General features: G+C 39.5%; 4 protein-coding genes across 10 annotated transcripts; 3 read left to right on the forward strand and 1 right to left on the reverse strand.

Annotated features, from left to right (window-relative positions):
• Positions 1-193: 193 nt before the first annotated feature.
• Positions 194-6,330, forward strand: serac1 (serine active site containing 1). 5 transcript variants are annotated; one of them, XM_088403317.1, is made up of 19 exons: positions 194-286; positions 639-736; positions 809-845; positions 907-1,049; positions 1,207-1,221; positions 1,314-1,403; positions 1,720-1,749; positions 1,861-1,992; positions 2,063-2,184; positions 2,531-2,659; positions 2,735-2,848; positions 2,928-3,090; positions 3,170-3,320; positions 3,410-3,551; positions 3,640-3,740; positions 4,332-4,429; positions 4,490-4,672; positions 4,754-4,897; positions 6,122-6,330. In XM_088403317.1, the coding sequence occupies exons 2-19, from the start codon at positions 643-645 to the stop codon at positions 6,256-6,258; spliced, it is 2,025 nt and encodes a 674-aa protein (XP_088259443.1). In that variant the 5' UTR covers positions 194-286; positions 639-642; the 3' UTR covers positions 6,259-6,330. The 5 variants fall into 5 exon arrangements, with proteins under 5 accessions (XP_088259443.1, XP_088259445.1, XP_088259444.1 ...); XM_088403319.1 differs by lacking the exon at positions 1,720-1,749; XM_088403318.1 differs by lacking the exon at positions 1,207-1,221.
• Positions 6,331-7,083: 753 nt separating this feature from the next.
• Positions 7,084-7,746, forward strand: gtf2h5 (general transcription factor IIH, polypeptide 5). 2 transcript variants are annotated; one of them, XM_088403647.1, is made up of 3 exons: positions 7,084-7,142; positions 7,335-7,393; positions 7,477-7,746. In XM_088403647.1, the coding sequence occupies exons 2-3, from the start codon at positions 7,359-7,361 to the stop codon at positions 7,655-7,657; spliced, it is 216 nt and encodes a 71-aa protein (XP_088259773.1). In that variant the 5' UTR covers positions 7,084-7,142; positions 7,335-7,358; the 3' UTR covers positions 7,658-7,746. The 2 variants fall into 2 exon arrangements, with proteins under 2 accessions (XP_088259773.1, XP_088259774.1); XM_088403648.1 differs by having other exon boundaries at positions 7,088-7,142; positions 7,338-7,393.
• A 488-nt stretch (positions 7,747-8,234) lies between these two features.
• dynlt1b (dynein light chain Tctex-type 1b) lies at positions 8,235-9,478 on the forward strand. The gene is made up of 5 exons (XM_088403646.1): positions 8,235-8,333; positions 8,464-8,505; positions 8,869-8,992; positions 9,065-9,142; positions 9,322-9,478. The coding sequence occupies exons 1-5, from the start codon at positions 8,313-8,315 to the stop codon at positions 9,390-9,392; spliced, it is 336 nt and encodes a 111-aa protein (XP_088259772.1). The 5' UTR covers positions 8,235-8,312; the 3' UTR covers positions 9,393-9,478.
• tmem181 (transmembrane protein 181) lies at positions 9,465-17,145 on the reverse strand. 2 transcript variants are annotated; one of them, XM_088403644.1, is made up of 17 exons: positions 16,758-17,145; positions 15,583-15,686; positions 15,411-15,493; positions 14,770-14,860; positions 14,425-14,543; positions 13,665-13,781; positions 13,512-13,592; positions 13,312-13,411; positions 12,463-12,593; positions 12,221-12,312; positions 11,803-11,860; positions 11,627-11,729; positions 11,483-11,534; positions 11,330-11,412; positions 11,131-11,220; positions 10,977-11,043; positions 9,465-10,886 (listed from the first exon to the last, which is right to left on the reverse strand). In XM_088403644.1, the coding sequence occupies exons 1-17, from the start codon at positions 16,880-16,882 to the stop codon at positions 10,802-10,804; spliced, it is 1,581 nt and encodes a 526-aa protein (XP_088259770.1). In that variant the 5' UTR covers positions 16,883-17,145; the 3' UTR covers positions 9,465-10,801. The 2 variants fall into 2 exon arrangements, with proteins under 2 accessions (XP_088259770.1, XP_088259771.1); XM_088403645.1 differs by lacking the exon at positions 16,758-17,145 and adding an exon at positions 15,908-16,008.
• Between the last annotated feature and the right edge of the window lie 168 nt (positions 17,146-17,313).

Genomic DNA, 17,313 nt, shown 5'->3' on the forward strand with positions numbered 1-17,313 from the left:
ATCTATCTATCTACTCACAACATACATAACATCTGTAATATATCTACATACACACGTTTTTCACTTTAAGAATATTTATACACATAAACAAAAAATAGTTCTACATATTTTATTCGGGTTGAAGTTCCGGTGTACAGTATACGTTTTTTTTTTTTTGACAACGCTCACAAGCCTGGTAGGGGGCGTTTCCGCCGTGACGTACTATTTATGCGACACATTTTGCAACATCAGCGGCGCCGCATCATCTGAACAAGTTTCGGTGACTATTTCGAACACAAATTCGCCGGTGAGTTCGTGTCACAATCTGACGCCAACGGTGGAAAAAAAAGTCACGCCACCAAGAGCTAAATCGTGACGCCAGTCGGGTTGATAGTTTAAAGGTCACTGTCAGTTTAGCTTCGTGTGTACGTAAGATAGTTGACGTCGCACTAGGGTTACGCAGGCTCGTTTTTACACTGAAATGTTACTCTGACAAGCCACGCAATTTGTTGACTAGGAGCTTGGTTCATTTGGTAGTATTCGGAACTGTTTGTCTTGTAAAAGTTAATCGCTGTATAATCAAGACACCCCACAGCCTTGGGTTATGTGCGTGTATGTGTGTTTGTTTTTCCCACCGTGACCCCCCTTTCCGGTTCCAGGAGGATGTCTGCGACTGCACTGCGCTTGATCCGATGCAGGAGACTCAGCACGGCTGGCTTGCCTGGTTTGACCAAGGCGCTACGGTGGAAAGATTTAAGTCAGTTATCACTGAAAAAAAATATTACATCCCTACATATGGTAAGCCATTTAATACATTTCTGTTCCCTAGGGAAGGTTGCCAAGGTAACAGGAGCAGTGGTGCTCGGGTAGGTCTTAGAAAAATGCCCGAGTTGTGGAGGTTGGTTTCTGATAGTTTCACTTCTACAGCGGCTGCCTTTTCATCACATACGAGGTGGTGTCCTTGGACAAAGCGGTGACTATTGACACCAGTGCGATTCTTCAAGAGAAGTACAAGTCTTACATCTATCTGCGAGCCAATCCCACTGACGAAAAGGAGACCCTCACTGCAGGTAGTCATTTTAGTAAACATTCTTAAAAGGGCATCTGGCAAAAATGCTGACTGGCACAAAGTTTATCCAGGTGTTCAGTGACATCTTCTGTCATCGCTTCCTCTTCCTGCTTCCTCATTCCTGTATTTCCTCTGTTCTCTCTCTTCCTCTGTTCAAGGTGAACTCAGAGGAAGTGAGCCCACCTTCCCTCGCCACTTACGAGCTGGAATTCCTCATAAATGCGTAGATTTAAAAAGTTGAGGTGACCTATGTGATATTTTCCAGGGCTTACACACAAAACAAGGAGGGAACTTCACAAAGCGGCGAGACGCTTTATAGAAATCTCTTCACGACTTCTGCTGCGGTCATTAGATGGTAAGAAATCGACAAACTTTGTTCATCAAAAATGATCATGAGAAAAATAATTTGACAAACTTAGAACAAGAACAGTTAAAATTTAATATGCTACAGTACAATATGTAATTAATGTTGATTACTAAAGGGGAAGGCAATTCATTTTTTGTTTAACAATAATTATTCCAGTCCAAACAGAATTTATCAATATTTGTAAAATATATATGAATTAAGGTGCAAAATCCACCTGTTTTTATTTCTTGGTGGCAGCCATTTTGCCACTTGCTGTAATGTACTAAGATGTTCAATACGTTACTTGTGTATCGTTTAAAAACAGCTGGCTGGTGGATGACACAAAATGTGCAAGGTTTGTAATTACATATGCTAGTCTGGTAGTTCTTTAGACTCGCTAGGCAGATGCGCTGTAGTTATGTTTTTTTCAATAGCTTAATTTACATCATCTCCATTTGGTTTTTAGAGCGGCTGAGTAACGTGGATGCGGACCCACACGAGGTGGCCTTATGGGTCCTGCTAAAGAGAACACAATCTGACAATCGAACACTCAGAATTCAAGCTGTGCAGGAACTGGCGGACAATTGCCACTGGCATGGTAATGTAACATATATTTCTGCTGTTTTACATAACATCAAATAACATGATCAATGTTGATAATGATGCAGACTATCAGTATCAGACTGCGGCCCAGGTAATAGACCAGAGGACCGCAGTGGGCCTGGCTCGGACTGCTCGAGCAGACCTGAGATTCTTCTTGCGTCCTCCCGCACACCCTGACCTTGATGATGTAAGTATTGACTTTACATCCGGGCCAAAATATGCACTGTAATTTCATTGCCACAGTGAAAATCTACAGTCCCACCCAAAGTATAAGAACGGCTAGATTTTACTTGTAAAAATTGGGTTAAATTGCACCTAAGCAAACCTTTATGCACCCTATCAATTTGCAGAAGTTTAAATGCTTGGACTCTGTAAAGGCATCACATATAAATACATCTCCAGGATTGAAAGTTGATTAATAGGCTGATTAATCGAAAAGCTGTCTTTTTTTTTTCTGCCAGAAAATCGGCAATGACCGGAAAAAAAGAAATCTGTGAATAAAAATGTTCAAATTGACCAAAATTTCGTGATAGGGTTTCTCAGCGGAGGACGGTCTGAGGCAGCTGCTGGCCTCCCTGCCGCAATCCGAAGTGGACAAATGCGTTCAGTACTTCACCTCGCTGGCCCTCAGAGAAAGCACTCAAGCTTTAGCAGCACAGAGGGTAAAGGACAGCTCGGCCTTGAGCGTTCTTGCTCAATCTTGTCCATCCTCATCTTGTCCTCATGTCGTGCTGCAGGGTGGCCTGTGGTGTTTTGGTGGCAACGGCCTGCCTTACGCCCAGAGCCTCACGTCTGTTCCTTCGGAGAAGGTGGAGTCTTTCTGCATACAGGCCCTAGTGCAGCACTCCAAGGTAGTGTAGCACCAAAGGAGAACCTTGACTTCAAGGTAGGGAATCCTCCTGAACAAGCATAGATGTTTTCTTCTCACAGGTCAGGAGTCACTGTGATCACATTGTGGCCAACGGAGGCCTGCAGCTCCTTCAGAGGGTTTATCAGCTCCGCGAAGACTCCAAGAATATCCAGAGGAACATTGTGCGAATTATCGGGAATCTGGCGCTAAACGACAAAGTTCACCAGTCCATCGTGCAGTCAGGTAAAGCAAATGGGTGTCCTTTGCTTGAAGAAATGACGCGACCCCCCCCCCCCCCCCCCCCAAAAAAAAAACCATCCAGGGTGGCTGTCTGTGCTGGCCGAGATGGTGCAGTCTCCTCACGTCATGGAGGCCTCCCACGCGGCCCGTGCGTTAGCCAATTTGGACAGGGAGACGGTGAAGGAGAAATATCAAGATGGCGTCTATATCCTCCACCCGCAAACACGCGGCAAGTAGGAAAGCGCTTTTTCTTGCTTTGACTCTCAAATATCTTCTTGCATTGTCGTTTTTTCAAAGCCACTCTTTCTGTGTCCCGTTCCAGCCAACCAATCAAAGCCGACGTTCTGTTCATCCACGGGATCCTGGGGGCGGCTTTTAAGACGTGGCGCCAGAGGGACCGAAGTGCCATAGAGGACGAGAACGATAAAGACTGCGGGGATGATTACACAGAGTGCTGGCCGAAAGTAAGAACAACAAATCATTTGTGTCCGACTGATTGTGTGTGGGGAATCTTTGCACTGATGTGGAAACTTCATGTCCTCTAATCAACAGACGTGGTTAGCTGCAGATTGTCCAAATCTGAGGGTGTTAGCCGTAGAATACGACAGCCATCTTAGTGACTGGGTGTCCAAGTGCCCAGCTGAGAATCAGAGGTCAGAAAATTTTCCCGCAAAAGAGCCCAAATAAAACATGATCTCATGTTGATGTTACACAAAGACATTTTAAAAAAAATACAGCACCAGTCTTAAGTTTGGAAAAACTTTCGAATACAGTGATTTTTCATTATTGAAACGTTTCCTGAATTGATGCATAATTTGCGAAAATATATTGAAGTAATTATTGGGTAAACAAAGAAATAGTACAACAGAATATTACAATTTAGATTCTTCAAAAGAATCAAGATTTTAATATGGATGATGATTGATGACCTGGAATGACTTCATAACTGTGCATTATCAAGAGTTAACAGTTTGGTGAATTGGAAGGTGTTTCGGAAACTTTGCTCTGTATTTGAATAATACCGCGTTTTGGTCCCTTAACGCTTAAACAATAAAGCTACGAATTACATTTACAAGATTTAGCGGTTTTACAATACTTTGTTCTTTGGTATTTGTAGAACCCAAAAAACAAATGTCCACTACAGTGGACACAAACGAATAGGATGGGTCTCTGGAGGATATGGAGAAATGCTGTAGTTTCAAATGATTGGCGGGTTCATTGAATATGTCTTCGTCTCCCCTCAGAAAATCCTTAGCCTATAGGAGTCGAGAGCTGCTCAAAAAGCTAAAGATGGCAGGAGTTGGAGACCGGCCGGTGGTCTGGGTCGCTCACAGTATGGGAGGTACGCCGGAGAAATTACCGACATTGTTTCCCCTTCTCTCGTAATGGATTTCTTTGTCAGGCTTGCTCGTGAAAAAAATGTTGATCGACGCCATGGAGGACCCTGACATGAAGGATCTGTTCAAGAACACCAAGGGCATTTTGTTCTACAGCGTTCCCCATCATGGCACCTTCATGGCGGAATACTCTGTTAATGTACGATATCTGCTCTTCCCCTCCATTGAGGTCAGAGAGCTTTGCAGAGGTCAGTGAATAACGCTAATTCTGAGTTTGGAAACGGTTGATTTTCGTTTTTGGACACACGATACAAAGATGATGTTTTTAGACTCTCCAGCGCTGCGTGACCTCAACGAGAACTTCTTGAACATGGCCAAAGAAAACGAGATCAAGGTGCTAAGCTTTGCAGAGACGCTACCGACAAACATTGGTCCTATGATCAAGATACTGGTGGTGCCAGCACAATCTGCAAGTGGGTACCGCCTTTATTCAGTGCTAAGCAATATCGGGAAACGAAACCTCCAGGAGACCAGTATATTTTGCATTTTCACTCATCTTTCAAGGCCAACAGAATATTGTGTGCTATGTCAATTCAATATGGGTGGTACGGTATCAAATGAAAGAATGATTTCTATTCCTTACTTAAAATTGCATGTAGGTGCTAGCTTTCTTACATGTGTGGAAACACTGCCATCCAGTGGTCTTAGTTAATACTACAATGCTCAATTGGCTTATATTAGGTAGGCATTAGTCAATGTATTCAGCTACCCTCCATAAAAAAAACGTATTTGACCAGAATTTTATTATGTATTTGATAGTGTAGAGAGATAGAAGGCAGAAATCCCACGAGAAGAGATGTCTCAGAAGGTTGAGTGCACAAGAATGAGATTCATGTAGAATTTGTCAGATAAAATAATGCCTAACATACCTTCTTCTGTTTTCCTGTTCGTGTGAAAATGTAAATATAAAATGTGAGCAAGACTCTGAAGCAAATATAATCATAGATGAGCAAATAACACAATTCCGTTTAACTCGTTCAATCCCAAAGACATATTTTTACATTTACGTCCAGGGTTTTTTGTGAGTAAATCGGGCTGCTTTCGTCAGCCGATAAAGAGTACTGCTAGCTAGCGGCTAATTTATGATGTAGGCTGTGCTAAACGCTGGTAAGAAGAACCTTACACTAAAATGCCAGCATAATAAAGTCATTTTTGGCACCCTGAATTGGCCATTTAATGTGATTTCAGGACAATGTTGTCTTTGTATTGAGTCATAAGTATGGACTTGTGACTCTCCACAGCAAGATGTTGTGCAGTATAAAGTCAGCTGTTGATGCGACATGCTTTCCGGTAACAACTTCAAAATAAAAGCCTTTGTCAAAAAACAAGCATTTGTATTCATATATCATATTGTATGGTAACATTTATGTCTCACCACGTTTGATGCCGAGTACTGTGTGTGCTCCATTGCAAAAAAAATAAAAAAATCTTGTGCTATGCAGGGATGAGAAATCTAGCATCCCGAGCTTGTTCTATTTTGTACCTGCCATATTATAAATGTAAAAATTCAAAATGGCTAACTCACTTTTAAAATGGGAAGATTTTTGCTTAGTAGGTTACAGACCATAAACTTGACCCGTACATAACAAAACTCGACCCGTCCTCACCTTGTCCGGTCTTGTCTTGTGTGGTTCCAGATATCGGCATCGGGGACCTGATTGAGGTGGACGTGGATCATCTCAGCATCTGCAAGCCAGAGAGGAAGGACTCATTTTTGTACAAGCGCAGCCTCCGGTTCATCCAGGAAACATTGCGCGGTTCAGTCGGCCGCTGACAACTTTTTATTTTATTTTTAAACACCAGTACACGCCAACCAAAATTAAACCACATCTTTTCTTCCCATGACTTTCCTCACCACGATTATTCCGACTGTAATAATGAGCAATGCCATGAAAGAAGAGTGAAGAGTTGCCAGTGGTTATCGTGGGAAACTGGATGCCCATCTCTCACTAATGCTGAGTAAATTTCAAAGCTTAATTTAAAAGTAGCCACAAAAACCCTAAAACATGTTGTTTTATTTTTTTCTAGTCAGACCTGTCAGCTTATTGAACACGATTTTTTTTAACCATGACACTGTCTTACCACGAAGTATTCAAACAAACGTTACACTGGGATTTAATTTATCTATATGATGTTTACACATGCTCTAGGGACCTATTCTTATGTATTATGTCAATTAGCACTGTTCACATGCATTTTTTGTATTCATTTATTTTCAGTCACACATTTCACAAATATTGGTGAGAATAAATCTTTTCAGTTGGAGACGTCTCAAGTGATTTTTGGGGGGTGTTTATTTTTACAAGCGTTTTTAAGTCTGAATTTAGCTCACATCCTAGAATTGCTCATCCAGTCAACACTGCCAATTTTTAAATACAGATTTTGAAAAATGTTATTCCAGATATTTTCGTAAACTTCATAAAACATTCTTTTGTCAACTGTAATACTTACCAACGTGCTAAAGCTATTAGCGTACACAATTACTTTGGGCAGCACACCTGTCCGTGGCCATTGTACGCATGCGCAGTAGTGAAATGTAAACGCAGCTATAATGACCATGCGCATTAAAAACGACAAAGGAAACTGTCCCTCCTCTTTCGCCGTATGTCGTCATCACAATGAGACGCGTCAACTTCCTCGAACAATAACACATTTAAGGTTGGTAAAATTCGTTCTTTTTTTAAATACATTTAAATGTCCGTGTAAAAGCATTACATTTATTGCGCCAAGCGAGAGAAAATTACGGCAAAGGTTCACATTCAAATTCACTGTAATTGACATCAGATCGTGGCTAAAGCATCATTATCAGGCAATTCAGGCTACCCAGTTTAATGTTTGTTTTTCCTGCAGCAGATCTCCAATCTATCAATCAGAATGGTCAACGTGCACAAAGGCGTTCTCGTCGAATGGTAAAAGGACCATTTTAAGACTTGTCAATCTTTATGTGATTAAATGGCGTTGTTTAAACATGTCTTAAACCTTCTTTTTAAAGCGACCCCGCCATGAAGCAATTCCTCCTGTACCTGGATGAGACCATGGCCCTGGGGAAGAAGTTCATCCTGAAGGACTTGGATGACACGCATGTCTTCATCCTGGGGGAGGTGGTCCAGACCCTACAGGAGAGAGTTGGAAAGCTCATAGACCAGAACTCCTTCACCATTACACAGAAATAAGACACATCGGGAGGAAAAAAAGATCTGTTTTGGTTTGATTTTTTTTTTAGACATCACTTTTGAATTATTAAAATGATCGGGGAAGACTGTTTCTGTTTTGTATTACTTTTTTTAACAGCAGCTGTGACATTGATTGAAAAACCCACATTAATATTGAATGAAAAACCACGTTCAAACCTTTGGCTGGTAACATCCGCTCAAAGCTTATTTGTATATCTGATTGAAAATTATGTTAACCGCCTTCAGTATAGTATGACAATAGCTAACTATTGAGCATTGTGTCTAAATAAAGGCACACCAAATCAGCTGTATATAAAACACACAGGCGAAAAAAATTCCATGTGCACACATGAAAAAAGGAAAACAGTACGAATGAATGAATATGCGAAATGATATATATTTTTTGTTATAGAATATACATTCGAGTTTAAATTGATTTTGAAAGTTATTCTTTTTATTTGTAGTGTATTTTTTTAATTTACATGCTGTTTTTGGGAGTGTTCAATTTAGTGTAGGCTTCGAAAAAAAAAGTTCATTAGCGACCGTGATTCGTCAAATGTTATTGTCGTGGTAATACTTTTATTGTGACGGGGAGGCTTTTGTATAGCGTAACCGGAAGTTGTATTCGGAGCCGAGTTACTCTGTTCGGACCAAAATGGAAGAAGGTGAAGATGAGGTAAATCATTATTTTATTTTGCACTCGAGCCCGATCATTCAGCAATATAACGAATAAAAACCCCACTGAATAAATGCCGGTACGATGACAACGATGGATGTTTTTTTTCTGATTTATCTCTCGCCATCAGGCTACGTTTATCGTGGAGGATGTCTCAAAGTTAGTAAAAGACGTAAGTTCATGGCTATATATAATCAGATATACATATAAAAACATTAACCGATTCTGTGGGTTGTTTGTATAATTCCGTTACTAGTTAGCTAGCTGGCGGTGTCCCATTTGGCAGCGTTTTGGTTGCCATGGATACGGTAACTACGCCAAGTGTAGAAAGTAAAAGAAATTTTATTTTTTTTAATTATTGAAATGATCTATTTGACATTTGCATAATACATGACTTTAAATGCTCGTTTACTTAACAGATAAACGCAATATTTTGGGTGTTATCATTGAGAAACTGTTCCTATTTGCATGGTTAAACAGAAAATTCGTATCATTCTGACGTACATACGCAAACAAGGTGTTGCATGTACTGTAGTCCATAGAATCGACCATCGGCACAAGTTCTTACCAACACATCCGGGTGAACCAGTGGAGCACCAGCATTGTGGAGCAGTGCCTCAGTCAACTGTGCAAACTTGGAAAGCCTTTCAAATACATCGGTCGGTGTTAGTATTAATGATCTGCTAATCTTGCACGGATTAATAATAATATTCGTATGACTTTCTTTCAAGTCACCTGTGTCATCATGCAGAACAACGGGGCGGGATTGCAGACTGCCAGCTCGTGCTTCTGGGACAACTCTACGGATGGTATGTATATTTTTAAAAAATGTTACCAATGCAGTTCAAATTTAACAAAGAGGAAAATAACCAAAGAAGGATAAATAGAACTTACCACAACAAAGTTAAGATTCTGGCTGATCAGCACAATATGCAATTTTTAAACGCTGATTTAATTTATAATACTGTACTAATCTCTTGTCAAACAGGAAGCTGTGCAGTAAAGTGGGAGAACAAATCCATGTGTTGCATCGTCACCGTTTTTGGTTTGGCCATCTGAATGTTAAATGTCTTCGGCCATGTTGGCTGCATTTCCGAGTGTGTATGTTGGATGATGAAATAAAAAGACCCATTTGTGCTTCATTATTTTCAAAGTGACATTTTTTTTCTTGTTTTATTTGAAACACGTCGAGACCCGCCGTCTTGTTACAGTAGCACTTGAAACCGACAACATTACTTACATTCACATTCATAGACGGGGTGGCTCGAAAATGTTGGGTCTTTTTTTAATAACTTTGACGTGAAGAAAAGGCACCATGTCGATTGGGGTACTTGTGATGATATCTGTTTCGTCTCCCTGTAAACTCGGATGAAGGATATTGGTGCATGGTTTGGTGAAGAAAATAACAACTGTTTTAACATATCTACATAAAGGCAAAAATGATTGACGAGTAGTATGCAAGAAATGTCCAACAGTAGTAGATATAGGTACAAATTGGCATAATTCAAACAATACAGTACGAAATGTCAACAAATAAATTAAAAAAGTGCATTTACAAAAACTTTTTTGGGAAAGTAAGAAATATGTCTTAATTTATAACAAAAGTGGCCTCAGAACAGATTTGGCACTTACATGGGTAAAGCTTTCATGTGCCATCATTGTTTTTACTTCCTAACCGTCATACTTCATATCATAATTGTCAAAAGGTAGCTGGAACTCAATACCACTGCAGTAGTTAAACAGAAAGCATACAAAATAAAGATTGTTTTTACAAAACGAAAACACAAAAAAGAAAAGAAAAATCCCTTCTAAATATTACAACTTTCCCAGTACTTTAAAAGCTCGATATGTCCAAAAGAGTATTTAGGGTCACATTGAAAAATCGGTATTATGGAATTTAGAAAATTGCAGAGAAATGACCATTTATGAGGGAAATAGTTTTAATTTTGTGTCATCAAGAGGTGTGTAATGTTCCAAAAAGTTGTAATGTTATAAAAAATGTTAGCGAGTTAAGTCATAATTTTGAAATTATTATTGCAAATTTGCTCTGTGACTATTACGATTCCGTCACAACATTGACTTTTTAGTAATAACAAAACTAACATTTTGAAAACATCAAAACAGAGTTGGCGTCATTTATTTTTATAAATGTGCTTGAGTTAAGTATGTTTCATTTCAAAGTGGCCCTAATACTCCTTTGTAGGGAAGAGGTGCTGGTCATTAAGAGCAAATAAGATTTTGAATATAATCTATGATAATAGCTAATGATTATAAGCTAAGCAGCAAAAGCCAACCAAAAAAAATAAATAAAATAAAATACAGTAGAACTACATTACAGTACAATTTTGGAGAAGTGGTCCTGTTTTAAAAATATATTTATGTACACTTGCATCGCATTATTGTGAAAATACTTCTTATTTACACAACACATGTTTTTGTTTTGTTTTTGTTTTTTTGCATCTACCACATTAGTCACTATCGGTCTCATCATGGAAGTTGGCGGTAGCTTTGATGGCACGTCCATTTTGTAAGGGCATTTCCTCGTAATCACTCCTTCGGAAAATACAAAGGAAAGTCAACTCGGGATTGATATAGGATGTTTTTAATTACCCCCACCCCCTAACAAAAAAGAAGCATACGTACCCATAGATGACATCATCGTCTGAGTCGTTTAGCATGGAGAAAGCAGGATTATCCTTTAACTGGGAGTCTTGATTTAAAAAAATAAATAAATAAAATAAATCAACATATCAATTCTCATTCTGATGATATATATTTTTTGTTTCTTACTACTTACCATAAAGGGCATTTTTGGAGGGAGAGTACACAAAAGCTAACGTGTACAAGTAAAAATTGAGTAGGCCGTAAAATGAAAAAAACTCGGCTGGTATGATCCGAGTTAAAGACAATACTTAAATCTTGATAAAAATTAAGCTGCAAAATTGGTAAACGGACGGACAGAAACTTTGCACATCCCGGTCAAGTTTAAAGGATATAATTTTGGTAGTGAGTAGACAGCTCGGCCACAAAATTGTCCTGGAGTGCCTTGGCACCGAACCTCAGGTAGAGAATGACCAAGCTGAAGAAAGACAATACACAGAGTCGTCAAGACTTTGGGCCAATCGGGAGACACCAGTGGGCACTCGTACCTTATAGCGAGGACCACAGACGTTAGCGCTGTCAAGAACTTGAGCCGCAGATCTGCAAGAGAGTCGAAACAAAATAAACGGAATGGAACGTTTTTTTTGAGAAAAGAATATATATTTGATTTATTTTGCAAAGAGGCATGAAACCTGAGTAAGGCATGTTCTTGAGTTCCGAGCAGGCTCTGACAATCAAGAAAACCAAGTAGAGGATGTAGAGGACGACGATGATCAGGAAGAACAACTTCATGCCCTAAGAAGATGCAAATTTCGATTAAACAAAAAAAGTCGTTCAGTCGCGGCAAAAAGATAGATAATTAACCAACCTCAAAGTTCTGTATGTCCACTTTGTACAAGTACGTGGGATCTTGGAGTTCATTGACCCTGTGAGACCCAGGCAGGAGAAAAGAGGTCATTTCTAGGGCCCGGCTAATATTAGGCCTTCTAAAAACAATCATCAGCCAGCATTTTTGATAATTAAACACAGATCTTATTTTAAAAGCACAAAATATTGTACGACAGTCAAATGTTCTGCATGTAATTACCACCTTTGTCGTTGCAAGTTTTAAAGATCCACCACATTGTTTTTAATTATCAAAGAAATCACCTAATGAATCGGTCATTGAGAATTATTTTCAGACGAATGTCAGAATTGGTATATATCAAAAAAAAAAATCAATTTTCATTGGACGCTGGTCATTTATACTGTTATTTACCTATGAAAAGCCAATAGGTGAAACTTACGTCTGCCATATGCCCAGCGTGACGGCCGAGAGCCACAGAAGGCCCACAAGAACCAATTTAAGCAGGTAGAAGGTCAAGCATCTCCGCTCGCCCTGTGACCACAAAACAGGTGGATTTTGTTGCTTCACAAACACAATAACAATCAGAATGCCACATTTGGACTAGTAGGAGCACATAGATCATATTGAAGTGAAAACCTTTAGGCTGACTTCAACTTTGAAAAGTGATGACCTTGGACTTACCTGAACACGTATGCCGTGGAACACGCAGAGCCAGAAGAGCAGCAGGGCACACAAAAACAGAGCCTGGAAGAAGGCATCCATCATACCGGGAAACCAGCTGTTCACCAGGAAGGACAGCGGAAAAAACGGATCTGAAAGGCAACGCAAGATCCAACTGAAAATAAAATTCGGTTTGAAATGACCGAAAATGACATTTTGACTGCTAATTTGCTTAAAAGTAAATAATGTACTTAGTTCTAAGGAGGCTTCATTTTTTTCATTGGTTTGCACTCAGCAAGTAAGTTAGCTGTGTTGCCCTGAGTGCCATTTGTTTTTAATTAGTATTTATTTAATTTATTATTATATCAAGCCTTGACTTCTTGTTTGTATACTGCTTGTTTTTTTTTTAAAGGGCAATAAATAGACATGTTTGACCAAACATGATGAATAATCGTGATTTCAATATTGACCAAAATAATAGTGATTAAAATTTTGGCCATAATCGTGCAGTCCTTGCTGTCACTACCAAATCTTTTTTAAAACGTTGATCATATCAATAATTCCATTGAATAATCGACTAATTACCTCCCCCACACTCACTTTTTTAATAATCCAACTAAGGTTGAACCTATCATTTATACATATGATTTTTTTAAACACAATGTTACATGTACAACAATGTTCCATGAGTAAATGTGAGAGTGGAGCTGCCTGTTAACTAATATGAGGTAAATAACTTCCTGTTCTTTGTTGTCTTCTTCTTGTTGAGCAGACCGAGCACCTTTTGTGCTTGGCTGCACCGTTCTGGTTAAAATTTGAACACCTAAGACTGAGCCATGTGTGACAGGTTATATTCTTTTGGAAAATTACCATTGTAGAGCAGCAGCAGGGGCATCAAGATGGCCATCCACTTCTGCTCGATGCCCCAGTCCCTCATGGAAAACTTCCTCAGCGAGTGAGCAAAGAGACACTGAGAGGACAGAGAAACAAAGGGAGGCTTAAAATGTCCACTGTAACAGTATCCCTGAATTGTGCTAATTGAACGATATCAAACTAGAACACTCCCTTACCGTCACTATAAACGTTAACACCACGAAGACAAATCGGAACCAAATTTCCACTTGCGAAAATGTGGGATTGTAGGTTTTCCACTAAACAGAAATAGAACTTATTAATTCTACTGTAGACTGTTTTGCTATTATATAAATGTGAGCGAAGCTTACCACAAAGTTAACCTTGAGATCGTACGTGATGTTTTCAAGGCCTTTAAAATTGACCGTGACCAGGTACTGGTTGTAATTGAGGTAGCCTAGATGCAGCACAATGATCTCGTCGCATTTCTGGAACAAGGTCAGGCTGTTAATGACATGAATTAGCGTAATTCTCAGAGTACAAGTACCCCCTGATTTTACAGCAATTTGGGTGAATTTGTTTGAAATGGACGTCTCCAGAAATGCTTTGCGGAAGCTTTCTTTACCCAAGTGACGACGGTGGCGAGATCAAAGTGTGGAAGGCTGCCCTTCGCTGTGTTTCTCCCCACACCTGCTAACATCCATGCATGCCACCACTCTCGCATTTTTGTCTTCAACGGACAAGTCAAGCCGATTTTTCTTTTACATAATGTGTCAAAGTCACCGAAAAAAAAGAGCCAAGCAGCCTCATTGTCGACAGCAAAGAGGCAATCAGGCGGAGCTTGACAAAAGTGCATTTTTGCGATGTTCTGTGAAAATACTGTAAAATGGATGCATACTATATCAAATTAAGAGGTATATATCATTCTAAGCCATGATGTGATATTACATATTTCACATTTGAATGAATGTTATTCAAACACAGATATGTGGAGAACGTTGGTCTGGTTTTGATAATGCGGTTATAAGTCAACCCTCCCAAATATGGGGATTTAAAATGAGAATAAAAACCTCGACTTGTACTCTGAGAAATACTGTATGCATGGCTGAATAAGTGATCGGCGACACTCACAGCACCACAGTGCAGCGTTCGCGTCTTGCTGCGTACGCTGTTGATGTGCATCACGCTGGCGCTCTGCATCATACCTTTAAGGTCCATGTTAATCTCGAAAGGTTGCTGGAAGTCGCCCACTGCAGCGGAGAATGATAACATCCAGTATGCAGAGCAACCATGATTTTTTTAAGACAATTAACAAGCAAGTATGGGTTGAAACAAACTAAGTATGTGGAACAGTAGAGTTGTGTCAGAGGTGAAATGGCATGACACGTTCTTGTGACTGGTTCCAAGTCAAAACTGCATTGCTGAATATTACTTATAACTTGTTTCTGACATTTCAAAAAGGTTGAGCCTTCTTACCATTACTGTGTTCAGCCTGAATTACACAGGTGAGCCACAACTGCTGATGATACGTAGTCAGAGGTGGGGAGCGTAGATTGAAGGGTCCAGTCTGAAAACACATAAATGTGAAATTAATTCATATGCAAGTGAGAAGTAATAAACGTGTGTAAAGGGAAAATCTAGGAGACAGATGTCAAAATTTCTCAAGAAAACATCTAGATTAAATTATAAATATGTGATCGCTATATTAAATAGCAAAATTGCAAAAAATGACATTTTACAAGTACAAAGTCCGAACTGTCAATTTCATATCACATATTATTTGGTAATATTACGAGAAAGAAAAGACTTCTTTTGATTTTTTGATGTGCACAATAAAGCAGTTACTATTATACAATAACGTAACAAAAAAAGTAGTGATACATCTGACTCAAAATCTTTAACTTCTCTCTATGGGTATAAAGTCTCATTAAAAGAACTAGGTCTGAATCTTAGAGAAGGACAAAAAGCTGAAATTTATGAATAACGGGGTTGATATAATACAAGCAATGAGATAATATTTGCTTGTAAACTGACTGCTGTGTAAGTACTTAGGTAAAGTGGAAGACCTTTGTATGATAACCAATTCATAGTCAGCATTCCAATTTCTATTGCCTTACCTTAACTGAGACGTCTTTAACTGAGAGATTTGTAGCAAGAAACTGATCCCCATTGTACACCTGCTCGGAAAGAATCTTTGGACCTATTAAAATAAAAAAAGTTATGCATTGTGTAAGAAGCTGTTACTAATGAATGACGCCGAGTAAAACCGACAACTCTGAATGTACATACCTGCAATTCCAATTAAGACTGTGAGGCCAAAACAAGCTAGGAACACAACGAAGACCAACACGAAATGTCTTTTGGATAGAGTGTAGAGACGCATGGGTGCCAATCTATATCGGAATACAATAAAAAGACACAAAATCGCCATTACTACTACATTATTGCCTCTAAAATTCGCCGACATAGACATGTCAACAAAGCTAGCTTCCCACATTAGCTCTCTGTCTGTAGCATATGGAAGATTAAAATCCGCAATTTTATTGCGTTTGTTGATTTATAAACAGATTAACAAACGGGCACATTTCTGGATAAAAATCAACGTGACACTTACGGCTCCATTTGTGTCGTTTAGCAAAGAAAAGTTTCTCTACGGGTGACACTAATTTACTTTCACTCCCCAACTACATCCGTGTGGAAGCCGGTAGAGGAAACTGCTATGGCGTCATCGAAAATGGGAGGGGCGGAAAAAAAAGGCTCCGGACAATATTGGCGTTTTGCTAATGATTGGTTATTCGCATGTACATATTCGATACAGTTTAAGACGTAATACTTAAAACATCAATATTGAATTATTAAATAGCCGTAGGAGGATATAAAATAGGCAAGACTCATATAAAGTTTTAGAGAACATTATAATAAATAAATATATAATAAATAAATAAATACCTCAACTTTCACACTTATCTTAAAAACAGAAGTCAAGTCAAAGAGCAAGAATATTTTCGCTGTGCCTTCACTGACCACGGTATTTCGATGAATGAGAGGAACAACATTTAGGCAGAAAAATATTACGTTCATATTATTAATATGCACCAATCGGAGTAGCGCTCCCGATTTCATCTGTGTACAAGGACACTGAAGACATTCTATTCTATTCTATTCTATTCTATTCTATTCTATTCTATTCTATTCTATACATAGTTGGCTGCCATTATGCCCTGTATTGCCCCCTGCTGGTCAGGTTGTGAATGTCACGGTTACCTATGTGGTCACGTGACCTATCTAGCTGCCTGTGCGGTCATGTGACATATCTATCTATCTATCTATCTATCTATCTATCTATCTATCTATCTATCTATCTATCTATCTATCTATCTATCTATCTATCTATCTATCTATCAATCAAAATACATGACGTCACTTGCTTGAAAATGCCTTCCAATTGTAAGCAAGTGGGGCACCTGTAAAAGCGCTCATCCCGGTAGGGTGTCAGTTCCTCCTTAAGCTCGTTGTAGGCATCCTGGACTTTCCTGCAGAAGTACTTGAGCTCGCTGTAGACGGGGTTCTCCAGGAAGTCGCTGTCCATAACGGCACCGAGTCGTGCGGAAGCTTGGATGGATGAATGGAGCTAAAAATGGCGACGGCAAGGGAGGAGGAGGAGGGAGGGGAAAGCGGCGACAAATGGCTCGTGCGCCGGTTGAATTGAGAGTGCAGCCAAAGCGATTTCCTTTGTGTCGGTTCAATGGTGGAAAGGAGAGAAGAGAGACGAGAAAGGAGTCAATAGAAAGGAGGCGGATGTGGAGTAAAGGGAAGGGTCACGTGACTGGAGATCAGCACCTCGGACAGAGAAGCGGCTGATGACGTCTCAGCTCGAATTTGTCTCCCTTTTATGTGGAAAGAAATTAAATAACGCGCATCGGCCACTTGTGGGCAGTATCATACAACGTACAGACTTGGTACTGCGTTAGCGTACATTTTCAGCCGGTTTAAACGAAAAAGTAATTCTTCACTGAAGAT

Source organism: Hippichthys cyanospilos, chromosome 20, assembly GCF_059441005.1.
Source record: "Hippichthys cyanospilos isolate Australia breed blue-spotted pipefish chromosome 20, RoL_Hcya_1.0, whole genome shotgun sequence".
Lineage (NCBI taxonomy): Eukaryota > Metazoa > Chordata > Actinopteri > Syngnathiformes > Syngnathidae > Hippichthys > Hippichthys cyanospilos.

Bases quoted from the DNA above. Each gene is read 5' to 3' on its own strand.
- tmem181 (XM_088403644.1), bottom strand. From the start codon at position 16,882: ATGGACAGCGACTTCCTGGAGAACCCCGTCTACAGCGAGCTCAAGTAC. The intron at 13,593-13,664 runs GTAAGCTTCGCT...ATTTCTGTTTAG, and splicing joins ATCTCAAGGTTAACTTTGTG to TGGAAAACCTACAATCCCAC. The intron at 11,730-11,802 runs GTTGGTTAATTA...GCATCTTCTTAG, and splicing joins TGGACATACAGAACTTTGAG to GGCATGAAGTTGTTCTTCCT.
- serac1 (XM_088403316.1), top strand. From the start codon at position 643: ATGTCTGCGACTGCACTGCGCTTGATCCGATGCAGGAGACTCAGCACG. The intron at 846-906 runs GTAGGTCTTAGA...TCACTTCTACAG, and splicing joins ACAGGAGCAGTGGTGCTCGG to CGGCTGCCTTTTCATCACAT. The intron at 1,050-1,313 runs GTAGTCATTTTA...GATATTTTCCAG, and splicing joins AAAGGAGACCCTCACTGCAG to GGCTTACACACAAAACAAGG.
- gtf2h5 (XM_088403647.1), top strand. From the start codon at position 7,359: ATGGTCAACGTGCACAAAGGCGTTCTCGTCGAATG. The intron at 7,394-7,476 runs GTAAAAGGACCA...TTCTTTTTAAAG, and splicing joins AAAGGCGTTCTCGTCGAATG to CGACCCCGCCATGAAGCAAT.
- dynlt1b (XM_088403646.1), top strand. From the start codon at position 8,313: ATGGAAGAAGGTGAAGATGAG. The intron at 8,993-9,064 runs GTCGGTGTTAGT...CTTTCTTTCAAG, and splicing joins AAAGCCTTTCAAATACATCG to TCACCTGTGTCATCATGCAG. The intron at 9,143-9,321 runs GTATGTATATTT...CTTGTCAAACAG, and splicing joins CTGGGACAACTCTACGGATG to GAAGCTGTGCAGTAAAGTGG.